This window comes from Solanum dulcamara, chromosome 11 (genome assembly GCF_947179165.1).
Source record: "Solanum dulcamara chromosome 11, daSolDulc1.2, whole genome shotgun sequence".
Classification (NCBI taxonomy): Eukaryota; Viridiplantae; Streptophyta; class Magnoliopsida; order Solanales; family Solanaceae; genus Solanum; species Solanum dulcamara.
The window spans coordinates 44,712,571-44,734,044 of NC_077247.1; the positions used below are offsets into that span (position 1 = coordinate 44,712,571).

Genomic DNA, 21,474 nt, shown 5'->3' on the forward strand with positions numbered 1-21,474 from the left:
TTAAAACCACCCGCGTGTCATCAAGACAAAGGAGCGGAGTCGACCTCGGTCCCCAAAGGGCCAACTCAACTCTTGTCGACAGGGAGGGAGAGAGAGAGAGAGAGAGAGAGAGAGAGAGAGAGAGAGAGAGAGAGAGAGAGAGAGAGAGAGAGAGAGAGAGGTATAAAAAAAAGGGAGTGTTTGAGGTAAGAATCCAGGGACAGATCTGCAGCAAATTCAAAGAAAAAGATACCATCGAGTCTGCGGAAAGAGAAAAGAGTAAAGGGGGAATTAGGAATATCGTTTTCGATACCACACCATTTTCTTTTTTTAGTTCTTGAAAACTTGTTGTATGTGTTTGGGTATATATATACATATAAGCTTATCATCATTTTGTGTGTCCACATTTTTCTCTGTATTATTAGAGGACAAAAGGGGTAAGAGGGGCTGAGAGAGTTGGAGGCGGTGGATGGTTTGTAAATGTAGAGAAAAGGAGTGAGAAGAACATGATTGAGTTGAGAGAAGGGACTTGTTATCCTAAGGCTTTAATGGGAGTGAATGTGGGTCTTGCTTCTGTCGATGCCGTTATTGCAGTTCTTGCTTTTGCTCAGGTACTCTAATTTTTTTTCCCCGATTCTTGATTGTTCCAGAGGGTTATATGTATGTGGGGTTTCTGCTAAAACTTCTGTCTTGATTCTTGCAATTGTTGTGTTGAGTGTTCATTTCTTGTTCCCAATTTGGGATTTTGGGAATGCATTTCAATTTGGATTTTTGAATGGGTTTGATGGATTCTGAATGTTGATCTTATATGTGATGGACATTTGGAAAGGATGCTGTTTCGGCTAGGTTTGTCCTATAAAATTGAGTCCTTTTGCTAAATTTTCTTTGTGTGGCTTGTTAGCTTCTGGTTTCTGTGTTGTCAATTCAGTTAATATGCTTGAATTCGAAGGAATGGAAGTTCAACTGTCACAATTGGGTTAAGTTCTTTCCTTTCTCATTTATCATGGGTTTATACAGACGCATTTTCGTGAGGCAGTTTTCTGCCATTGTCATGCATCGTTTATTATAATTAGTAGTAGTATATAAAAGGGGATTACTCTTTGAAGAGTTCTGCTGAATTGAGTAATTTAAAGTTGCAAAGATTTGGTGTCGAAGAGACCAAATGTAATCTTGTTCCAAATATGGATTTTCTGATGCAGAAAGCTTATTTTTCACGGGGACACTGCCATATACCACTTACATAGCCATTTTTACTAATTTTTATTCCTCTTCGCTGGGATGAGTAGGATTGCAGCTTTTTGTGGGCCAAATTGTGATAGGTTTTTGTCATGTAGTGCTTGCAGCAACATGTAGAGAGTTGTCGAGAAGTGACACTGTTTGGAGCGACTTTACTAGTATTATGGCATTTATGGCCAATATGATTCCCCATGGGGATTGCATTAATTATAAGATTGTTATCTCCCCATATTCAATAGATTTTACTATATTCGGTGAAACTGGTTGGTGCTATAGTTGCAATACCATCTAAGATACTAGCTAAATTTGAAACTTATGAATCTCTGGTATTCATATATCCGGTCTGCATTGTTTAGGTGAACATGATTTTTGATGTCCTTGAGTATGGGGGTTTGTTCTAGGAGCGGACTACAGGGATTCAACCATGTGTAGTTTTTCTGTTAATGCTTGTCAAATACCATAGTAATCCCACGCTTGCATAACATTTGATTTAAAATGGAACAAAACAATTGTATCTGAAATTATATTGTTAAATGATTCTTAGAGAATCAAGGAGATTGTGGATACTAATTCCATTCATGACGAAGAGATCTTATATCTCAAATTTGGATCAGAGATACGTGTAAAACTCTTCTTTCTCGCTTGAGAGTGCAAGATACATTAAAAGAATAGCTTGAAAGCTTTTCGGAAAGTAGGTTACTTAAGAGCTAATGGCTCTTGTTTAAGGCAGGAGAGTACCTTGCTTTTCCTTTTGAGATATCCGGTACTCTTACAGAATTTTGTGATCCTTTTGTTTTCTCTTTCCAATTACAGTTAAAGCAAAGGCTTGGTACTTTTGGAAAACATTTAATTGAAAGCTAAAATGGTAAAAGCATAACTCAGGGAATGTATTTTTTTCCCCAATTCCATGTTGTTGCCAATGCTTCCTGAATTACAAACTGAATCTCCAAATATCCTCCTTACCCTTCCTCCTTTAGGCATGGCCTCTTTGAAGGTTAACTGACATGCCCCACTTCATATCCCAAAGTCATGGTGGATAATGGTTTTTGGTCTTTGTTTGTGGTTTGATAATTTCATGATGAGAATTATATGTTCTTTCCCCTATTCATGTAGTTTCATACTACTCTACTTCGGACAAAGTATAGTTTTACGAAATAAGCATATGTGCCTAAGAGTTAAGTTTGTTTCCTGAAGATCGCTTTCACCAGTGTTGTGAAAAGCACCAGCTTCTCATTGCATTGGTGAAGTGAGGCACGGTGAACCTCAAGCGCTTCTTGTGATGGAAATGTGTTTCTTCAACAGAAGCGAGTAGTGTGCAGTGAGGAAGCATTCCCTTTTTCTAATTATTTAAAAAAGGTCGACTTTTTAAGAAGAAGAAGACATCGCAGACCTGTATCGAAATATTTCACCTCTGCTTGGTGCGTCTTTCTTCTGCGATTAGGGTTGCGAATTTCTGCAGCTATTCTTCTTCAAGCTCCAGCTATGCTGTGTTGTTAGTTCTTCTTCTTCTTCTTCTTATGCTGCTATGTTCATCGTTGCTGCTGCGTTTTTCCCCCTCTTCTCTTGTTTCAGTCTTCTTCAACTTTTATTTCATTTATTTGTTTGTCTTTTTTTTCCCCCTCTTCATTCTGTTAATTTAATTATTTGTCTTCTTCTCTCTTTTTTCTTTCATGTATTGCATATTCTTCTTATCTCTGATTTTAATTATTCTATTTTTTCTTATCTTCATTTTATTCTATTTTTTTCAGTAGCTTTTATTTGAATTACAGTTTTTTATTTTTATTTTTTGTTCTCTTACAGCAATTTTAAATGGCATCATCTGAGCAAAATAGAGAGCCATCGATTTTTTAAATAGCATCATCCATTTATGTTTTGTTTTTTATTTTACTTGTCCTATCAAGGATTTTTGGCTATCAACTTTCTAGATTTTAAATTGAATGATTTGCTTCTATATATTATTTCTGTTGATTTCTTTATAATTTTGTGATTTTACTTATGTGTGCAAGTTTTACTTTATTTTTGAAATTGCGCTTCACTTCAATGAAGAGAGCACTTGGCTTCTCACTTTAAGTGAAGCGAGCCTTTGTCGCTTTTTTGCGCTTCATGCTCTCAAATACACCGCATCCCACCAAACTTACTCTATAATTAGTCCAAGAGGAGGGCTAGATTGGTTTCTTCAACAAGTATAAGTGTTTGTCTTTCTCCTCATGTATCTTGATTGGTTCAAGATGTATATCCTTTAGAGTCCCTTGATTATTTGTCCCACTTGAATAAAGAAATTGTTTCTTCGGTTTGGTAACTCTTAAAGGAGGTGTATGACACATGAAAATTTAATTAGAAGGAGCTTCTCCCTCAGCAGAAGATGTTACCTATGCCTTGTTTTTGCATTGTCCAGTTGCAGCTGATATATGGAGTATATTCCTCTGTCCTTTTGGCATTCTACGAGTTATGCGTTATAGCATAAAAACACATACATGACAATAGAATGTAAGGAAACAATTAAAAAGCTTTGACAGACTGTTCCAGCTTCTCTTTTATTTTTTGGTGCCTATGGCTGGAAAGGAATAGCAGAATATGCTTTCTAAGGAAACTCTTCTCCTATTCATGCTTTGAAGTTATAGATGTCTTACAAACTTTTTTTGCTGGAGTATCCATCATGTCCTAAATAATTTTGATCAGCTTTTATATTTTGTTAGCTCCTTCGGAGTCATATAGGAGGATCACTATTTAATTTAGTAGGTACTTGCTTAATATGACTAGTTGCTAGGATTGAGAACCAGAGAGGCTGTGGGTGGTTGTGAGAGAGATTTTGTTTTGTCAATGACTAATCAGCATTCAACTATAATCTAGAACCTTTGTGAATATGAGGAATGAATCAAACAGAGTACTTTTTAGAAATTATTTGACTAACTGAAAAAGAGAAAACAGTAATCTAGAACCTTAATTCTAACATTGGTATACTGGGTGACATCTAATGGCTGCAGACCAGTTTGGTGATTCTTTTTAGGTTGCTGCTCATGTCTTTTGTGGTTGCATAATGTGGGTGTGACTCTATTAGAGTAATGTATTCTTGTGCTGTTGATGACAACTCACATCTGCTGTGTGATAATGGTTATTTCTTGCTAAATAGTTTGTGTCGTCATATTTTTGTGCAACTAAATTTGCTTATTTATTTTTCCAGTTAATGAGAATTCACTCTCGGAATACACACAATGGCTGGACTCGTCAGAAAGTAAGCATTTCATCCCCAATTCTCTGGCTGATTTTAATGGTACCTGAGCTGGATGAAAACATTCGCTCCTCCTACTTAAAATTAAAGCACCTTCCCAAGGTCTTAGTAATCATTGTAGAATGTGAAAACAGGCCAATTTGCCACTTGACACTTTTTTGTCTAGTTCCAGTTATGAATAGCAAATATACTAATGAAGCCTGTTGCTAGATGCCTATATGCCACCAATTTTTCCTTTGCTACCAAAAGTTACTCAGATTTGGGTGTGGTTAATTCTCTTTGGGAATTGCACCCGAGGGTGTGGCCTAACCGTCAATGAAGATGAAAACCATGAAACATAGTAGAGAGTAGAGACAAAGACGCCAAGTGATTTTTTCCCATTTGCTTAAGCCTTGGCAGGTAGAGTCACCTTGTATTTGTGTTGGTGTGAGGTAGTCGAAGTGCAAGCTGGCCTAAGCACCACAATTACACAATAATAATTTTCTTCGGCAACTAAGACTTAGATATGCATGTTCAGGTGTCTAATCGCTTATATCTTTACATTTACCATAAGTACGACAACAACAACAACAACATATCCCGTGAAATCCCACAAAGTGGGGTCTGGGGAGGGGAGTGTAGAGTGTACGCAGATCTTACTATAACCTCGTGGAGGTAGAGAGGTTGTTTCCGAAAGACCTTCGGCTCAAGTATATCAATTCCAAGTAAAAGAAGAAGAAAACAATGGAGAAACAATAACAATTGCAAAATAATGTGAATAATCGAAATACAACAAGCAACATAAGGCAAGAACTACAAGGGCATGATTAGTCCTATGATAGGCACTAAACATTCACAAGGCAAGACAACACTCTACGCGTACTAGCCTTCTACCCTAATACGTGATAAGTGATAAAGGATAAAATCATGGAGGTGGTGTGCGTATAGGAAGTATAGTTGGAGTACATGGCTGGCTATGTGAGCTCTAATTTACTGTTGGTACTTGGTATAATGTATTCTTTGCATGTTTATTAGAAACACTTCTCTCGTCTGTTTTCCTTCCAGTTGAGCTCCTAACTTATGTTGCTGGCTTACCTATTAGAGTGTAGAAGAGAGGAGAATGTGAAAAGTTCAAGAACCCAAGTTGATGATATTCAGCTGAATGCTCTTGTCTAAACCATCGTTTTATAATGTTCAACACTTGTGTGCCTAGCATTTACGGTTCAGATGACATAACAATTTTTTAACAAGAACATATTAGATAATTCAGGTGACATAACAGTGGTCTTCACAAGCCAAAATATACTTGAAATGCCTTTACAGTTCCGGTTCTTTCTCACTATTGCCATTGTAATGAGTAATGACCCCTTCACTCTGTTTCTACAACTTGATAACTATTACCTAAATTTTTCTTTTAAATAAGCGTTGCCCAAATTATTGATGATCATGTAGGTTTTCTGAATTTTAGGATCATACCAGGTTAGTCTCCAGTTTTTTCCATGTGATCTAGTTGTACTCTCTCAATGTATCTCTTTTGCTCTCTCAGTCCTCTGATGAGTACAAAATCCGTTCTTCAGGATATTAAACCTAGCCTAATCACTTGGCCACATTATAGTAGTAGTGGTTCGTTTATACTTACATCTGAATTCTTTGATGTTAGAGATTAGGGGTTTCTATGCTCAGTTCTTGGTGCAAGCTCAGTCTATTGATGATCCCAAGGGCGATGGAGGTTTTACGAGTGTGATAAAGGTGATATTGAGCTTTGTAGCAGTCAGGGTCATAGTAGTATTTGTCTTGTGGTGTTAACCGTTTAATGCTGGGCCAGTGCTATTTTTTACCATGTTAACTTCCAGCCAAGTGGTACAATGTGCAGTGCAGATTGGGTTGGATATTCTGGTGATGTTATTTCTTCAAAAGAACACAATTGCATCTTTGAATAGCTGATATTAGTGAATAATGAGGAGTCTCATTCTGCATAAAATGATCCAACTATGGTGCATACAAGATGCTTCTTCCACTCATTTGAAGACTACCAAAAATTAGAATCATCCCACCGCCTTGTTCTTTTAATACCTGACTGTGAAGTGGGGCACGCTTGATATACCTATCGAAAAAGGAAACTGGGCTACACTTGATAACTTCTAAGTAGACTAGCTCTGTGTAATAGCAAATTAAAGACCTCATCAGCTCAGAGGCAGCACTACATCTCTTGGAGGATATACACATATATCAGAAATTGGAAATGTTGCCTTAATTTGTTTAGTTTTACTGCTAGTAAGTGACAGTCATCAAGTAGATTCAACGATTCTTCTTCCTTTTGTGCTGGTTAGCCTTAATAAAATTCTTTAGTACATTCAGTGAGGCTTCTTATTTCACTTATGTGCTAATTCAAAATCATGCTTACTAGATTTCACTATGAAATTGCAGGTATTTCACTTGATGATTGGATCTTCAAATTTGGGTAAGGATATTACTTTCTCTGTATTATCGTCTTTCTATCTATAAATTGTTTTTCCCTAAGATCTCCCTGGAGCTCTTATCAGAAAAAATATTTGCACTTTTTACTCATAATATTGGGTTTCTTAAGCCAATTGTTGATGCATATTTTTGTTTTGAATGCACATGGGAGAGATTAAATAATGCTGAAGCACAAAGTGATAACCAATTTTAAGAGTAAACGCAATGATATGACTTAATATGTTCTTAGATTATATTTTTGCAAAATATGAAGTTGCGCACGACTAGGTAATATGCCACTTTATGGGAATACAAGCTTTCTGCAAACTTTTCGTCTGTATGGGGTAGCTAGGTTCTTATACCTAGAGAACTAGCAAATATTCTTGATATTTGTTCCTTGAGAAGCTTCTCACTAACATTTGACTCAATGGTGGAAGTGTTGAAAAGTGACATGTCATGCTGTAATTAAACGTAAAGCGTAATTAAAATGTGAGTTCTTCTGAAAAATGTGCTAATAAGAAATAAGAAGTTTTTATCTAGTGCAACCTAACAAAAAGAAAGAAAGAAATATGTATCCAGCGCCAAAAAACACAACTATGAACAAAATCAACGAACTTAGACAAATAAGTTGGAAGATATACAACTAGATGAAATATATGAGGTAAGATGATGTAAATCAAGTTCAAAATCATGCTAGTTTTCTAATTCAGATGCAAATTTGCTGCGTTAAATTTCTAATTCAGGTTTAGCAACTACTTCCGACAATTCAATTGTTACGTTCTTCTTAACAAAGTAGTATATTATTTTCTATCTATATTTACTCTTTATTGCCTACCTAATCAAGATACAGCCCATAGACATGAATGAAGCACACACCTAACACTTTAGTGCCTACATTGAAGTATTGTCCCTGGCCAGCTGGCCTGCGTTGCATGTAGCTGTGAGATTTAATTGGCCCCTGCATTGATTTTAAACAAAAGTAGGCACTGAAATTAGTTTAGGCATGAGTATCTTTGTTAGTTGGATGGTCCTGGCAACACCACTCTTATGTTCAGTGATTTAAGTGACTTCTAATTCCGGGCGATTTTCCTTATGACATCTGTCTGGTAAAGCTTTTCCTTCTTTTCATAAGTTTACTGTGCTTCTCTCTTTTTAGTGACAGTGCTAGCAGTACAAGTCTTATTTAGTTATTTTCTGTGCATGTTCTGAAAATTTCCTGTTCACTCCTTTCTCTCATTATAACAGAGGTTAGATATTGATAGCCTGTTTGGATAAGTTTTTTTAAAGCTGCTTATAAGCTGAAAACTGATTATTTTAAGCTAAAAAAAAATTGGGGTAATCCAACTTAGTTTTTTGAACAACTTATAAGCTGTTTTAGATAAGCTAAATCAAACAAACCCAATTATTTTTTGGGGCTTATTTTAAAAGCACAAAATGTCTTAAAGTTGGCTAGCCGAACATTCAAAAAAGCTGAAAACAACTTATAAGCTAATAATCCAAACGGGCTCTGAATTTATAGAACATTTTGGAAAGGTCCTTTTCCTCTCTTTTCTTCATGGTGTTGGAGTCTCGGTATTAAATCTCTCCTCTAAATATGGAATTTCTTGTCACTGTTCTTGAAAAGCCTTCTCATCTTCTTCATATATCAAAGCCACTATATTAGGTCCCTGCTATGATGTCGAACTTTGGTTACTGTTTCAACAAGTCTCCTTGTCTCTGCCTTTTCCCTTTCATGGTAATAGGGTGTGGTACTGAGTCCTCCTTTGAACATTATTACTAATCTTGGTTATTCTCAAGTTGCCAATTCAAGTTGTGCTTACAATGTGTTGAAGATAGTCCGCACTACACCTCTTTTCAGTGATGTATATAGAATCTTTCTATGGGTATCACAATTTTTTGGTTCTTTCTTTATGTAATAATTATTGGCTCGGAGTTTCAATGTGGTTTTTCTTTTCTGTGATTGTTCATTATTCCGGTGACACTGGCAAATATTTACTAATCCTAGGGTTGTCAAATGTGGGCTGATTGGGCTAAATTTGAGAATATCAAAATGGGTTGAGTTAATAAATGGCGGCGGGCCATTGACCTGCTTAAATGTTTGTTGGGTTAAAGCGTGTTGGGCTGAGATGAGCTAAAAATCGGGTCGTAACCCAACCCTCCCAATTCTTACTAAGTTTTAAATTCAAAGTTTGTTTTCTTAATTTGTTTGAGTACCTAATAATTTTTTTTCCTTATATTATGACTATATAAAGCATATCAAATAAAAATGTCTTTTTGAATATATTTAGACAAAGTTTCTCATACTATGTGGGTTGCATATCAGCCCCATTTTAAAATGGATTGGACTAAGCGGGTCAAAATGAGCTCGCTTAATAAAATAAGCGGGTTATTAACCCGTCCAAATCTAAACAGGTTTGGCGGATTATGATTTTATGGGCTGATTTTTCCACCCCTAACTGATCCAATGATTTTCTTTTATATCTTGTTTCAAATAAACTAGCTCAAGTTATTTTACCTCATTAAGTTTGAGAGGACGTACTCCAGAGTAGTGGGGACATCGACAATGATGTCACATATCGCATTGGGAAGGCATGGATGAAATGGAGGCTTGCTTCTGGAGCCTTGTGTGATAAAAAAGTACCACCCACACTTAAAAGGGAAGTTTCATAGAGTGGTGGTTAGACTATTCTTGTTCTATGAGGTGGAGTGCTGGCCAGTCAAAAACTTTCATATTCAGTAGATGCATGTCGCGAAGATGAGGATGTTGGGATGGATGTGTGGGCATACTAGGAGCGACAAGATTAAGAATGAAGTTATTCGGGAGAAGGTAAGAGTGACTTCTGTGGCGGACAAGATGAAGGAAGCGAGACTGAGATGGTTTGGACATGTGCAAAGGAGGAGTTTTGACGCCCAATGAGGAGGTGCAAGAGGTTGTAGGGGATCACCGGAGAGGTAGAGGTAGACTGAAGAAATATTGGGGAGAGGTGATTAGACAGGATTTGGCGCTGCTCCATATTATCAAAGATATGACCTTAAATAGGAAGGAGTGGAGGACGTGTATTACGGTAGAAGGCTAGTAGGGTGAAAGTTAGTGGAGGTTTAGCGTATTATGTTATTTATCGAATTTCTATTATCACACTATTTTGTGGTTGCTATTGTTTTTTCCTTGTAGACTTTATATTTGCTTTTCTTATTATCTGCCATGTTTTCGTCATTGTTTCTCCTTCTTTTTCCTTGGGTTTAAGGCACTTGAGTTGAGGATCTTTCGGAAACAACCTCTCTACCTCCTCGAGGTAGTGGTAAGGTCTGCGTACACTCTACCCTCCCCAGAAGCCACTTAGTGAGATTTCACTGGATATGTTGTTGTTGTTGAGTTTGAGAGGACGTGTTAAAGTGAAGAGAATGATTAAAACTATTCTATTGCGAATATTGTGTAGTTTAATACACTAGAATTCCAATAGTTAAACTCTCTATATCTATAAAGCTCAAGACTCCTATGATAGAGGCCTCGTGCATGTTATCATTAACCATCCGTATAAGAGCTCTTCTCCCTTAGTTTCTCTCTTTCTGTAGTTGAGAAAAGAGATGTAGCGACCCTCCAGGGAGGATGCTACTACTTTAAAAAAACAAAAACGTATATAAAACTCGTGGCATAAAAAAAACTTCCCTTTAAGGCACACTCATGTAATCTAGCGGTGAAATTTGGCCTATTTAAAAATTTGTTAAAGGTGTAAGTTTTTAGCCAGTTTAAAATTCTGTCTCAATTAAATCAAATAAGATTTCCAATCTAGCTCGGGGCAACTTTTCAAAATAATTTAAGAAATTAATTTATGAGACATCCATGTATTATTTCTTATCACTACAATTCAGGCTATGAACTATTAACAACTTATAAGTACCAAATGTTAACGAATTCATGCTTCATCCAAATATTCCAACTCCAAAGGGTAAATTTAGTACATCAAAAGACTTGGAAATTTACATGCCCCAAAATTACAAAACAAGCAACCAACTTTAAGTTACAACCCATGGTGTCATGAATGGATCAACCCTCACAAATAAATACGTAAATACCTATACACAAGCACCCCATAGATCATATACACGTCCCAAAATAACTACAAAATATAGATGCCTATATGCAAATGTGATCTTCCTTTAAGCTTCCAAAACTTTATCTCCAATGGCCAACCTCAAGCATCTTCTCGGACATTTCCTACGATAGAAACAACTATCGCTAAGCATAAAGCTTAGTGGTACAAAACTACATGTTTGAAGACTTTAGGTTCTCCACCTTATTTTCTCAAGTCATGAGCAGCACCAATGTACACATAATAATTAAATCAAGCCAACAACTATATCACAAGTATCAAGTTCTATATGTAAAAGTGTAAGTGTCAAAAATTCATAAAAGCACATTTACAAGATTTAGCACCAAGCCTCGCCCAATATGTACGTCATGCCGTCACACCAAACATGATCATGTATCAAGAAGGACCGGTGCCCTGCATCAAGAAGGGTAGAGACCCAATAATCAAGAGAACCAAGAACCATATTAAAAATGGTTTCCTAATTCGTACTTAAAATGGACAACTTCCATACTTAAGACGAACTAAAAATCCATAATCAAGATGGCAAAGGGTCCGAAACAAGAGGCATGCCAATAGTGACAAAGTCACAGCCACAAGAAGGACAAAGTCCACAAGAATGTCAAGTGATCGAGCAATCCGTACAAGTGGGGCAAGTTAAGCAAGTGTCTTGCAAATTTCCAAAGATACCAACATGACAAGACAGATTTCAAGACAATCTTGCAAATTTCCAAAGATACCAATAATGACAAGACAGATTTCAAGACAATCTTGCAAATTTCCAAAGATACCAATATGACAAGACAGATTTCAAGACAATAACAACCATACCAAGATAGGCTTTCAATATATTAGTAGGTAACAAGAGTTTATACACAAACCTCGGCGTTTTAGCACATAACAAGTTCTACCACAACTCGGGGAGTTCAATTCATCTACGCCATAGACCAACCAAAGTCCACTTCGTCAAACAATTCCCCTTAGCTTGTGTAAGAGCATATACACCTTAAATACATAATCAAATACCTACTTAAGTTTAACAGTCTCATCATATCGAACTAAATATGAAATCAATGAAAATCAGCCCAAACTATCAAAACAAGAGTTCTGGACAGCCTACTGTCTTGTATTGTTGCTCAGTTTCGAAGGGGCAAATGGGGGAAGTAGGCTTTGTGGCCTTAATGAAAGTTATAGACATGTGTCTTAGGGTCGCATACAATTTCGAATCACCCTTACAGCAATTCCGTACAAAAAGATATGCCCAAAATACCAACAGCAGTCCATGTAGGATTTTCAAAACAAAATCTGGGCAGCACCTCCCCTATACTTCATCACCCTTTTTCGAGTAGATAAAAGCAAAACTGGGTTTTATAGGCTAAATGAAAGTTATAGCCCTATGAAATATCTTTCCAAAACATCTTGAATCACTCAAAACGAAGCTTTACACAAGGAGTTATACTAAAATTACTAACAGCAGTCCCATCCAAAAACGGGTTTGCAAACAAAGTTTATTCCCCCAATTTGGACAACAACAACTTATCAACAACATCAACAACAATATCAACAATCATTCTACATCATATTCCACCCATTTAATCCAACCAAAACAGCCCCTAATCCATAAGTCTCAACAAAGCAACAAACAAGTTTATAACGCTTCTTCCTCCGTTTTAATCCATTAAATCTCTAAACAAGCTTGTTAACTAGGAAAAAGGAACCTCAATCTTACCTTAGGTGTAAAGAAACCACCTCAGTACACTCCTTCTCTGATTTTTAGCTCAAAGTGAAGACAACGCAACGTGCAACGCCTTTCTCTTCACGAGCTTCGGAATTCGGGACTCGAATTTGGGTCGAAAAAGGCTTCTTAGCCTTGAAGCTCTCTCTTTCTCTCTTTCTCTCTTTCTCTATGATGTTCTGGAAAGTTATGGTCTAAAATGGAAGAAATAAGCTGAACTTATCCTTTAAAGGTTAGAGAAAATGGGCCTAACCCGACTTGGAATCGGGTTGGGCCCAAAATCACCACCTTGCTTGACCTTTCTGCCTTAAAATGTTCATAACTTTTTATCCCGATCTCGCGTATAAGCCCACGACCTATGGTTGGAAAGGTATTTCAATTATCTACAACTTTCATTTTATGAGTTTTCCCAAATTTCCAAATGCTAATGGGTTTATGGCCTCCCGAAGTCATATCAACATAGCTAAAAAAACAATTTTTTTCCCTTCTTGAAAGAAAATTGGGGTGTTACAAGAGACGCCTCTTTTGAGTAGATGGTTAGTAGGTAGTCGAGCAATTTCTCTCTTTCCTTTGGGAGAACATGGTTCTAGCTTAAAGCACCTCTACTTATCAGTACATTACTATTATTATTATTATTATTATTATTATTATCTTATTCTTCAATTGTATTACTACTATTGTTTCTTTTACTTGGGCTATCTTTACTATTTTTGTTGTTAGTACTTTTCTTTTCTACATGTATTTTCACAATGTCTTTTACTCTTGTATTTGTCAAACTTGTTTTTGAAAATGTTTTTCTTGAGCCGAGGGTCTATTGGAAACATCCTCCCTACAAGGTTGGGTAAGGTTTGCATACACCCCTACCTTCTAAGACTCCACTTGTGGTATCATACACTAGGTATGGTGTTTTTGTTGTAGAAGATTTAGCTTCTCGTTAGGTAGAAATTAATGGCGCGAAGAGTATAGCTAATTTGGACATGAAATTTTGATAAACCACATGTGCACGTGTATACAGTTTCCTTTAATTCCTTACCTTTATCTTTTATTTTTTGCTTTCTTTGCATTTCATAATGATAAAGAAAGTTTATGTCCAACAATTAATCTGTTTTGAGTTTAGTTACTAGTATGCATTGATCATTGACTTCATTCTCCTGCAGGTTATTTCCTTTATTTTGTTTTGACAATTGTTGCAGCTTGTAAGGGTTGGATTTGCTGGTCGCACTCCTGTGGCTTTGTTGTTATGGGTATGTGAAACCCAGTATGTTCTTTTTCAACTGATGCTATTTTAATTAAGGCTAATGAAAAGCTATTTTGCAGCTTTCCCAAAAATTCTTTTCCTTGCTGCATTTCTTCTTCTCCTTTCGTTCTGGTAAGTTCGCCTTCTGTTTGCTGTTTCTTTGAATTTGTGAAAATTATCTTTGTGAATTTAACTAATTGCCTTCTATATTCAATTCTAAATTTGAGTAAAAGAAACTAATTTATGAGGAAAATTCAGTATCATGAACCCCCCATTTTTTCTCTAGTCATCCTTGTTATACCCCATAAATTGGGTGTCAACAATCCTCATTCCAGAAAATAATATTGGGCAGAGAAGTAGTATCTGTTACTTTATTCAGTTAGCTGCCAAAATCAGCAGTTTGCAAGACACTGCTACTGAACTTTAAAATGTGGTTGACTAAATCATGATCCTCTTTTGGTGAATAGGCAGAATAGCAGTTACTTGAGCTAGTGCTATTCATGGATTATAGATCCTTTTGCTCTACAACAACAAAGTTGTCATGTAGCTCTTTTTTTTTTATATTCAACCAGTGGTGCACCATTCGGTGCTTGGTGGATAATGGGCTCACTCCGCTATACTTTCTCCACTCAACAACCAAAAAAAAAGAGTGTGATCCCACAAGTGGGGTCTAGGGAGGGTGTCCTAGCCTTGTGGGGGTAGAGAAATTGTTTCTAATAGACCTATGATGAAGCTATCCAAGAAAAGAGAAATATTGTCAACAAAATAGAAAAGAACCAAAGTAAAAGAGACGGCAAAATAGTACTAAAATTGAGAAAAAGGTAATGATACAACAAGAATAATAGTACTGATAAGTAGGAGGAGGAGAAATTAAGGAACTTCTCCACTTAAATACCAGTTTTTTGTTTGCGGTGGAATTTAAACCCGTGACATGCGCCTAACCTACACATCACAACATCACAAACTATGTTCTCACCACTAGACCAAAACCATGGTGGCCAAAGTTGTCTCGTATCTTATATCCTTTTGCACTTAATCTACAAAATTTTAAGTATACAAGAACCTCTGAAATTAAAAGAAATGTGTAATATACATTTATTCTATAGAATGAGAGAATAATTAAAATAGAAAGGAATCTTGGTGCAGGAGTCCAAAGCCATGAACTCAATCTTCACGTAGAAATTAAATATAGATGGATTCTAATCCTTTCTGCAAATCAATTCAGGGTTGATCTTTGTCATCAGTCAAATGATGAAGAGGATGAAGATGATGTATATAGTCCTCGAGAAGCCTTGTTGGAGAAGAACAAGCCAAATTCAATTGCTGATAGTCGCCGAAGATGCTGTTCTTTTCGTGCAGTCAAAGTGGGAAGCCGCCAAAAAGTTGTGGTTCTGGTAAAGACTATGAAGTATGCGCATATAATGTTTAAAAGGCAAAGTTGTGATTCACTTAGCAGCTCGGTTCACAGGCTCTAAATGCAAGTGACCAACCATGTGGTGAAAAGTCTCTTGTGATAACAACCAAATAAGTGGGGCTAGGCCCACGTTTATGCTTTGCGTTATCTGCCTTGTGCGACTCCGAATATCTTCTAAATATTTGAGTATAACTTATATGTTACTGTTCTAACTTATAAAACAATGTGTTTTTGTTCAATAATTTAGTCTCTGGTGATAAACTATATTAAAATAAACATATGTTATTATCACTTCGTACTTAATTATTTCTATTTATCTTGTGCTTATGAATTATATCCAATTTTAGTGTGTGTTTTTTTTAAAAAAATTGTGCGGCATTTGTCTGATTTGTGTCAAAATCTCTACCCTACAAGCCTTGCTGTGCCCCCGTTTTTAAGACACAGTGTATATGTTCTTCATATGACATATTTTAACTCAGTATGTTTCCTCTTTTTCCGTTTTGGTTCTTAATTCATGTACTTGCTTTTTTACCAGGTTACCCTGTTAGTTTTTCTGGTAATGTTGGTAGCTGCTGTACTAATATGGATTGGGAGGGGAAGGAATCCTATTGATTCATCTGTTGTGGCTCGGGTATGGACCAAGGCTCTTTGATTACCTGTATCTATTTGTTTCTTGTTCTTGCGTATTCTTTAACCTATTTGATTTGGAGTTGTTTGTTCTCTGGATAGACTTCTTTGAGCCTCACATATTCATTAATCCTATTGATTCATCTGTTGTGGCTCGGGTATGGACCAAGGCTCTTTGATTACCTGTATCTATTCTTTTTTTTTGTTGTTCTTGCATACTCTTTAACCTATTTGATTTAGCAGTTGTTGGTTCTCTGTATAGACATTTGAGCCTCACATATTCATTTTTAGCTGCAACTAGATTTTACAACACAATTCTATTTAATTGTTGTTCTCGCATATTCTTTAATCCATTTGATTTAGCAGTTGTTAGTTCTCTATATAGATTACTTTGAGCCTCACATATTCATTTTTAGCTGCAATTAGATTCTATAACACAAATAAGGGCTTGTTTGGAGAGCCACAATGTAATTGGGATTTGGTGTAACTGGGTGTAATTACACTATTTGGCATGTTTGGTAGACCAAATAATTACTTGATAAGAGAGGAATTGAGTGTAATTGAAGGGGAGTAATTACACTCTTCAATTCCCAAGGGAGGGTAAGAAATTGGTGTAATTACACCATGTAATTACATGAAATTTTTTAAAATTCTTCTTTTATTTATATTTATTATTTTTCATTTTAATTTAATTTTTATTTCTATTATTTTTTAAAAATATTTTTATTATTCTAATATTTTATAAAAATATATATTTTATTTTTTATATTTCATTTCCTTCTCATTCTCAACCTTTACTTTTTCATGTGATTTCATGCAATTTTTCATATTATTTATTTATTTGTTATTATATTTTTTATTTGCATAATTTTGTCAGTATTCTAATTTTTAAATTAAAGTAGAATTCATTATTAAATAAGGCTATAAACTTACGTTTTCCTTTTCTCTTAATCATATTTATGTACGTTGTGTTGAAATTTGATATAAGAGTATTATGTTAAATTTTTATTTTGAATTTAGAATTTATGTCATATTTTCAATTTTCATTTGTTTTAGTAGTATTGACTTGATATTTCACATTGCAAACCATTTATTTTTTAGTTAAACTTGATAAATTATTTTTTTGACAAATGTTTTAATAATTTTATGACATTAAATTTAAAATATTAACATTTTTGTTAAACATACATTTCATGATGTTCATAAAAATCTTATGCTTTTAGTTTTTATGATTAAATTAATTAAAATATACTAATTTAAAAAATATAAATAAATTATTTTTTATAATACTAGTTAAAAACATATGTTTATTAATTAATATATATCTTAAGTATTTAATTCAATATCATTTTTAAAGGTCCTTATTTTTCTAATATAATTTTTAAATTTTAAATGATTAACTTTTATTTTTAAAATTTAATTTAACCTTATGATTGCACTTGTGCAACCAAACAGTACACTTATAATTACACTATAATTACATTATGACAAACAAACATGTCATTGTAATTAGTAGCAGTGTAATTACTAGGGTGGTAATTAGTACCCTAGTAATTACACCAATTCCAATTACTAGGTGGCTTTCCAAACAGACCCTAAGTATACCTTTGACTTGGAGCCCAAACTGTTTCTTACTATTCACTGAGAGGAGCATCTCGATGAATATAAGGATGTGTTTGTGAGCAAGGGTAGTTCTTGTAAAATGCTTTCATGCTTAAATGAATTAACATGGTAGTATTGATTTGCTTACAATACTGGTCTTTGGTGTTCAAATTATTGTTCGGAGAAACTATAAATTTAGACTGTTTCATGGTGATTTTTTTCTTTGCCTGACAACTTCTCCCCACCTTCCTCTTGATAATTGATGAAGTGCAGTTTCATCCAGGTGTATGTAGCTCTCTTTGCATTAGCAGTTCTTCTGCTGGGAGCGGCGTTGGCATGCTATGGTTAGTAACTCATACACTGGTATCATTTATCCTGCTTCCACATTAATGTTCACACGTCCCAGAAAATTGTTGTCCTGCCATTTTCAGTAATATAATCTTAGTTATTGCTACTATGCATCATAAATCTTTACATGGGCACTTCAGTACTTGTGTATTAACTAATGTCTTCATCCACCATCCGTTCACAGAATCAGCTGATATAAAAGATTTGAGTTATGTTAGTTAACAATAAGGAGTGATTTACAAATGTTCAAGAGTTCTCTCTCCCTCTCTCTGTGTGTGTGTCCCCAGAGGTGTGGGTCAGGGGGGTGGAGAAGTTCTTTCTGAAATAGTTAAAACAATAAGATATGCATGGTTGATAGTTTTAGGGGGTGAAACTGCTTTCTCCCCAGAAAGACAAATATTTCATCAGTAATATCGTGATCGAATGAGTTGATTGTTCAACCAATTACCCATTTGGGGTCCGAAGTTCTAAGAAACAGTTGTCCTAAAGAACTTGCTGAACTTTTAAACTAGGTATTTTGTGTTCTAATTAATTTATGTGAAGGTTTTCTATTTCAAAATCCGTCTTTTCTGACCATAAGACCTCCGCTATGTAGGACTGGTATTGTTCTTGAAAATGAGCAAAGTGAGATCTGAAAGGGCTTCATCAGAAATGTGGAAGGTACTATCTCATCTTTCCACAGTGCATCACTACCATTTTCTGTATGTCATTTGGAATCGTTATTTGCAGACTGCAGAAAACTTCTCTGTCATGTCATACTGAGATCTTTTACAGTTCTAGTTTTAAGAACTGACAGCTTGAAAACAGTGCACTATTCTTTATCTTCTTTTCTTCCTTGTTAAAATTTAGCGGTCATGACATATTGTGATAGATTATTTAATTGTGAAGTTCGATGTTTTATTATATATTTGTCAAATGAAGGTTGCAGGCTTGGCAGTTGTTTCTGTTCTATGTTTCACTTCAAGTGCCGCTGTCGCCGTATTCACAGATATACCTGTATGTCTTCTGCTGGTCTCATGAGATTGTCTTTTGTTTTGACTGCATAAGTTTCTAAAAGATGATGCTTTTAATGCAGCTTCTTTTTCACTGGCATGGACACAAGATAAATGGTGTTTGTACATCTCTTCTCATGGTTTTGTATTATTTTATAGGTACTCTTTAAAACTTGTTCCTTATTGAATGCTACAGCTTGATTTGAAATTCTAGACTTCAGTAGAAACTTTTGCTTTCTGCGTTACCAATTATTGAAGCTACTCCATGCTCCTCGAGCCCACCCCCTTATACCTAACAGCTACTAACTGAAATTAATTAGATGAAGAAGGCTGAACTAAACATGGTGGAAGGAACCAATTTAACAATCAGAGGTGTTCTGATGATGTTATATAGTGCATTAATATCGTAATATTTTGAATGCGAGATGTCTCTCTGGATGCACTCTTAACAAAAAATGGGAGCTATAGAGTTAGGACTTAACGTAAGAGCTGTATTGGGACATATCAGATATTTCTTTAAAAAATCGGGACATGACTGAGAGAGGACTTAGTAAGGGTTTGTCAAGATATTGCTTACCTCCCTCCAAGTTAAGCAATATCCATAGTACCTGGCTACCTGCTCTTCTCCCCAGACTCCACTTGGGGGATTACATTGGTTATGTTGTTGTTGCTCTTTTGTTTAAAAAATTACAGCTATCTTCCTTACATTGGGTTATGGTATGGAGACTCCAATTACTTCTCAACCAAGAAAACAAGTAGTTTGTACGTGTTTTGTGGGGGAGCCAATCTTACAATGTTGTTCTTTCCTACAAATTAGAGTTTCATTTACAAAAGGGGAAAACTATCTAATACTCTGTTACCTGACCAAAATATTTTCCAGGTTCTTCTGTACCTTCCGCATTTGTGCTATGGGTGATGAGAGAACTACCACCTCCACTTATCACTTTCAGTCAACAGGAGTCTAGGACAATAGCTTTTATAAGTGATAGTTCAGTGACATTACAGCCTCATCGATGGACAGCTGCTGCAAGTGTGCAGAATCAGGTTACTTGCCTTCTTTTAACTCTATTGCACACCTTGTTTGTTGATTGGTCTATAGTCATGTGCATCATGATCTTGACTAGGGATATGTTGACAATGCATGTTCTTTTGTAAGGGCTATAGCCCTATCACTGACCAATTGAAATGGAAAAAAGTTGAAGACAAAGCAAATAATTTATTTCCCTCCTCGCATATTGCACTAGGGACGGTGAAATCATGGTAGGTGAAGCTATGGGTATGAATCATTTTGAGCTGTCCATTAATTATTTCTTAAGATCCACGAACTCGCCAGAATTGCAGCTTTAGCAGTTGAAAGACAACTTGTACAACATTATTTCTAACCGAACATGAAAGCCCAAAAGAGAATGTGAAGGTAGAGTGCGAAATCAATAAAGAACTCGAACTTTCTGCACTGGAAGTCTTTCCATTCATTTCTTGATTTTTTTCATTATCTTACTCTATTTTGATTCACAAACTTGTACCAATGTGTTCTGAGCATTGTGGATGCAGGTCTCAAGGGCGAGCCCCATATGATCATCGTGATGGAATTGTACATTGATTGGTGATTTTCAGCTAGAAATGAGGGACTGACAATACTAAAAATGAGAGAACTTCTCAGTTGAGTGCTCGGGATTGTGGTTGAGTGATCGAAGAAAGCTCAATTCAACGGAAAAAATTACCCCATGCAAGGTGGTTGCTCAGGGTACAGATGCCTGCATAACTTGGATTCCTGTACATAGCAAACATTGCGATGAACTTTCTAAATTTTACAGATTCTTTTTTGTTGATATAATAAGGTTTTAGATGCTTCTTGCCCTTCAAAGCTTGTCATCTACTTTTGTTGCATATATGGCTGCCTTGAAATGGGATATAAATTCAATTTGCGTTAGAGAATAATTAGCCATTGGTCAGCGTTTAGAAGGACAAACTAATTTGTTTCGGGGGAACTAACTAGCTCCGGGTTCAACTGGCATTTCACAACTAATCACAACCCATCCGTTGATTCTTCAACATCAATCGGTTTACTCTTTTTTAAACATTTCTTTTCTTCCCTTTTTAAAGGTTCTTCTCTGTTTATAGAATTGGTGAAGGCCTTTTATTATTTCCTTTTGTTTTCATCTCAAGTGATACCATTCAAAAATCAATACATAGAGAAGTCCTTTTGTGATTTTTTTCATTTTTTCATCCGGTGTGACTATTTTGGATTCGTGCTGCATGGGGCCTCTTTGAAAGGGGAGTGCTTCTTATCAAGGATCTTTCCATACTTAGGGGTCAACCCGGATCCTTTGATTAAGGAAGGGACAACCTTATTTACAACACCACATTCCTTTATGAATTGTTGTGACATTACCGTTAGTTTATTTTTAAAGTGCATGCATTGAGCATTAAATTAGTAGAGTAAATTTTGCAATTTGGATGGTTAGTACCAATGTTTCTACTTTATTTTATTATAAAAAAGATTGATTTCAATTTATTTAATTTTTAAAGTCTGCAAAGAACATTTGATTAG

General features: G+C 35.6%; 1 protein-coding gene across 2 annotated transcripts; it reads left to right on the forward strand.

The window, feature by feature from the left end:
- LOC129872949 (tobamovirus multiplication protein 1) lies at positions 1-20,787 on the forward strand. 2 transcript variants are annotated; one of them, XR_008762620.1, is made up of 14 exons: positions 1-590; positions 4,397-4,447; positions 6,851-6,884; positions 13,861-13,947; positions 14,021-14,072; positions 15,166-15,334; positions 15,890-15,985; positions 17,867-17,927; positions 18,527-18,591; positions 18,853-18,927; positions 19,007-19,082; positions 19,804-19,967; positions 20,168-20,337; positions 20,475-20,596. XR_008762620.1 is itself a non-coding variant. In XM_055947908.1 (13 exons), the coding sequence occupies exons 1-13, from the start codon at positions 486-488 to the stop codon at positions 20,496-20,498; spliced, it is 1,059 nt and encodes a 352-aa protein (XP_055803883.1). In that variant the 5' UTR covers positions 1-485; the 3' UTR covers positions 20,499-20,787. The 2 variants fall into 2 exon arrangements, 1 of the variants encoding a protein (XP_055803883.1); XM_055947908.1 differs by lacking the exon at positions 20,168-20,337 and having other exon boundaries at positions 20,475-20,787.
- Positions 20,788-21,474: the final 687 nt, after the last annotated feature.